At 41.0% G+C, this 3,370-nt stretch overlaps 1 protein-coding gene across 1 annotated transcript; it reads left to right on the top strand.

Annotated features, from left to right (window-relative positions):
• The first annotated feature begins 870 nt into the window (after positions 1-870).
• On the top strand, positions 871-3,094 carry LOC127416170 (gap junction alpha-10 protein-like). Its single transcript, XM_051655362.1, has 2 exons — positions 871-2,289; positions 3,056-3,094. Exons 1-2 carry the CDS (start codon positions 871-873, stop codon positions 3,092-3,094), a joined length of 1,458 nt encoding a protein of 485 aa, XP_051511322.1.
• The last annotated feature ends 276 nt before the right edge of the window (positions 3,095-3,370 follow it).

Here is a 3,370-nt window from a genome sequence, read left to right as displayed (position 1 = left end):
TATATCCTTATTTCCACAAATAAATATCACAGGTTTTGGGGTATTTGGGACTGTTGCTGACATGACCTCCCATCAACAGTCGTGATGCAAATTAGCCCCATCAGTGTAGCTACCATCCATCCCACAGATCGATGGCAGTGTTGTGAGTTCAGAGCACAGAGAATCTGGACTTCATTCATCAAAGCGATGTCGACAGAGAAAGGCTAATTTCTCCCATGATGGTAAAAGGATACTGGACTTTTATGATGTCATTTTAGTATTTATGTGTTGATGCTGAGAGCTCTTTGTGTGTACAACAATAATGTAAGTTTTTATTTTTTCTACATTAAATCAATCTTACCTTTCCTATGTAATATGTGATATAATGTAATCAGGTTTATCTTGTTTACATGTACTGATGTAAGACACCCATAACTTAAAATACAGTGGCCCAAAAAGTTATAACACTTATAAATGTATGAATGTCTCTGGATTTTACAACAAAATATCATACCAATGGCAAATTTATTGTAAGTAAATATAGCACAAACACACTTTTCCAGCAAAACATTTAACAAAAAGATGTATAGTTTGAAATTATTAAACAATTGATATAGTGTGTTAAAAATAAAGACAAAAAGTATGTGGACACGTTCTGGTTGTCAGACTTTGTGGAACATGTCCGAAGTTGATGAACGTAGTTGAATAGAACTTGAGGGTAACTAATTTCATACATACACTAAAAATCTCTTTGAAACCAGTTGGTTGAAAGCAGTTGAAAATATGGCAATGTGAAGTTAGTTTTGAGAAATGGTCTAGCAGCATTTGTTTGCAGATGCAACGATGTTAATAACCCTCATTAAAACCCTTCCAGTTTTAGACCATGTGAAAATGGGAGATTGGAACTTGTTGGGGAGCATCTTGGAGGAAGTTCACATTCACTCCACTATTGTGGGCAAAATCTGGCTTACTATTCTTTTCATTTTTCGCATGCTTGTGCTCGGAGTCGCCGCAGAAGATGTTTGGGATGATGAGCAAAGTGAGTTTGTGTGCAACACGGAGCAACCTGGATGCAAGAATGTCTGCTATGACCTGGCATTCCCCATATCCCTTATCCGATACTGGGTCTTACAGATTATCTTTGTCTCCTCACCATCCCTGGTTTACATGGGACACGCGCTCTACCGACTCCGAGCTCTGGAGAAGGAGCGCCACAAGAAGAAAGCTCAGCTAAAGGCGGAGCTGGATGAGATGGAAGCTATTTTTGAGGAGCATAAGAGGATCGAGAAGGAGCTTAAGAAGCTGGAAGAACAGAAGAAAGTGAGGAAGGCCCCTTTGAGGGGTTCCTTACTGCGTACATATGTGTTGCATATTCTAACTAGGTCAGTGGTGGAGGTGGGATTCATAGTGGGGCAGTACATGCTCTATGGTATCGGACTGACCCCGTTATACAAATGTGAGCGTGACCCCTGCCCCAACAGCATAGATTGCTTTGTTTCCCGGCCAACAGAGAAGAACATCTTCATGATTTTCATGTTGGTCATTGCAGGGGTTTCCCTGTTACTCAATCTCCTGGAGATATTCCATCTTGGTGTCAAAAAGATCAAGCAGAGCATATATGGCTCCAAGTACGGTGGAGATGATGACAGTATTTGTATATCAAAGAAAAATTCCATGGTCCAACAGGTGTTTGTGCTTACCAATTCCTCACCACAAAAACATATGCATTTAACGCACACTTCCTTTGCTGTGGTGCCTGATGGACAGATGGAACCTTTGCCTCTCTACATGCCAATGCCCACCCCTCCATGTAGTCAAGAGGTGCTAAACAACGATCCTCCTGGATCTGACCAGCATCCCAGGCAGACCCGTCTTCCAAGCCAGCCTGAGTTTCAGGCTCCCCATCAGCTGGGTGCCACAGAATTTCGCTCCAGTTTAGACAACCGTCCACAATCCTGCAGCAGTGAGGGCTCTGGGCCCAAAGGCTCTGGACAGCCCCAAAATGTTGGTCAGCAGCCCAGAAACTCACTCCAAGCCAGTCACATAGAGATACCAGCAGCTCTTCGGAATGCCCTGCGGAAACAGAGCCGGGTCAGTCAGTGTAAAGACTTCAGTGAGGAGAGCGATTCTCCAGACAGTGGGAACTATCCCACTGCAAGGAAAGCCAGCTTTATGTCACGGGGGCTCTCTGAGAGTCCGTCGGGTAGTCCATCCTCCAAGAGTGGATCGAACGCAGAGGCCAAGCATCTTGTTCAAGGGGAGAGCCCAGCTATGACACCACCCCCGGCCAGTGGACGAAGAATGTCAATGGTAAGTAGAGGAATACAACATAACCCACCTTACATGGCTTTGGAACCCAACAATGTAACCAAACATTCTTTTTACTGTTGAGTAAACACACAATTAGTTAAAATCTGAACAAATTAAAGCAAAACATTACGATGTATGGATGTAAAGTGGGAAATTTAAGTGGGACAAATTGCCATTGTTTTAAAATAGTTTTAAATAGCGATCTTTACTACACTATATGAGGAAATAGGAAGAAATAAATACTAAACCATAGGGAATATTCTGGGTTCAATATAAGTTAAGTCAATCAACAGCATTTGTGGCATAATGTTGATTTCTTTAAGTGTCACACTTTATCTGTACTCACCCTATACACCATGTGTTTAACAGAACAGAGCTGCACTTAATATTAGCTGCCTTATTGCTGGGGTTCTCAATGCAAGCGTCAAGCGCTGCTTTGACCTCTACATAAAAAGTGAAGCAGAGAACGTCTTGTTTTGATTTTAGCGCTGACATCACCCATGTACTGATAAATCACCTGAACTGTCCAGTAATCATTGGCTGCCGCTTCAAAAGGTCAGTGTCAAAGGGGTCAAAGTTGAAATTTGTTTGAACTTTGAGCGGCGCATTATAAAGCTTGACAGAGGTGCAACCCTGACACTTCACTCGGGTTCAGGTTATTTGAGTAATGTGGAAGCATCTTAAGCCAGATATTGATTTTGTAGATTTATTTGTAGTTTAATGTACATAAATTCATAAAGTAAATATAATTATTTTACTTTTTCAGAGCATGATTCTGGAATTGTCTTCAATCATGAAAAAGTGACCATTTTGGAGATCTTCGAAGTATCAACTATCTGCTATGTGGAGAGCAACGAGATGGGTTGCAATGAGATTGTGAATTCATCTTAATTTCCATCGAACAAATGCAAATTTCAGCAAAACATTTGTAGTTACACATTAATAATAGCAACTTCTCCATGTTTTATTTGACTTACATTGTGTTTCTCTCAATAACAATACATTTTTACAGTGCTTCTAGCTTTCTCTGGGTCTAAAACATGCAATTTATGGTGCCCAATATAAGCATTCATATGCATCA

This window comes from Myxocyprinus asiaticus, chromosome 25 (genome assembly GCF_019703515.2).
Source record: "Myxocyprinus asiaticus isolate MX2 ecotype Aquarium Trade chromosome 25, UBuf_Myxa_2, whole genome shotgun sequence".
Lineage (NCBI taxonomy): Eukaryota > Metazoa > Chordata > Actinopteri > Cypriniformes > Catostomidae > Myxocyprinus > Myxocyprinus asiaticus.
The sequence above is the reverse complement of the archived record's forward strand: the minus strand, read 5'-3'. Positions and strand labels throughout refer to the sequence as shown.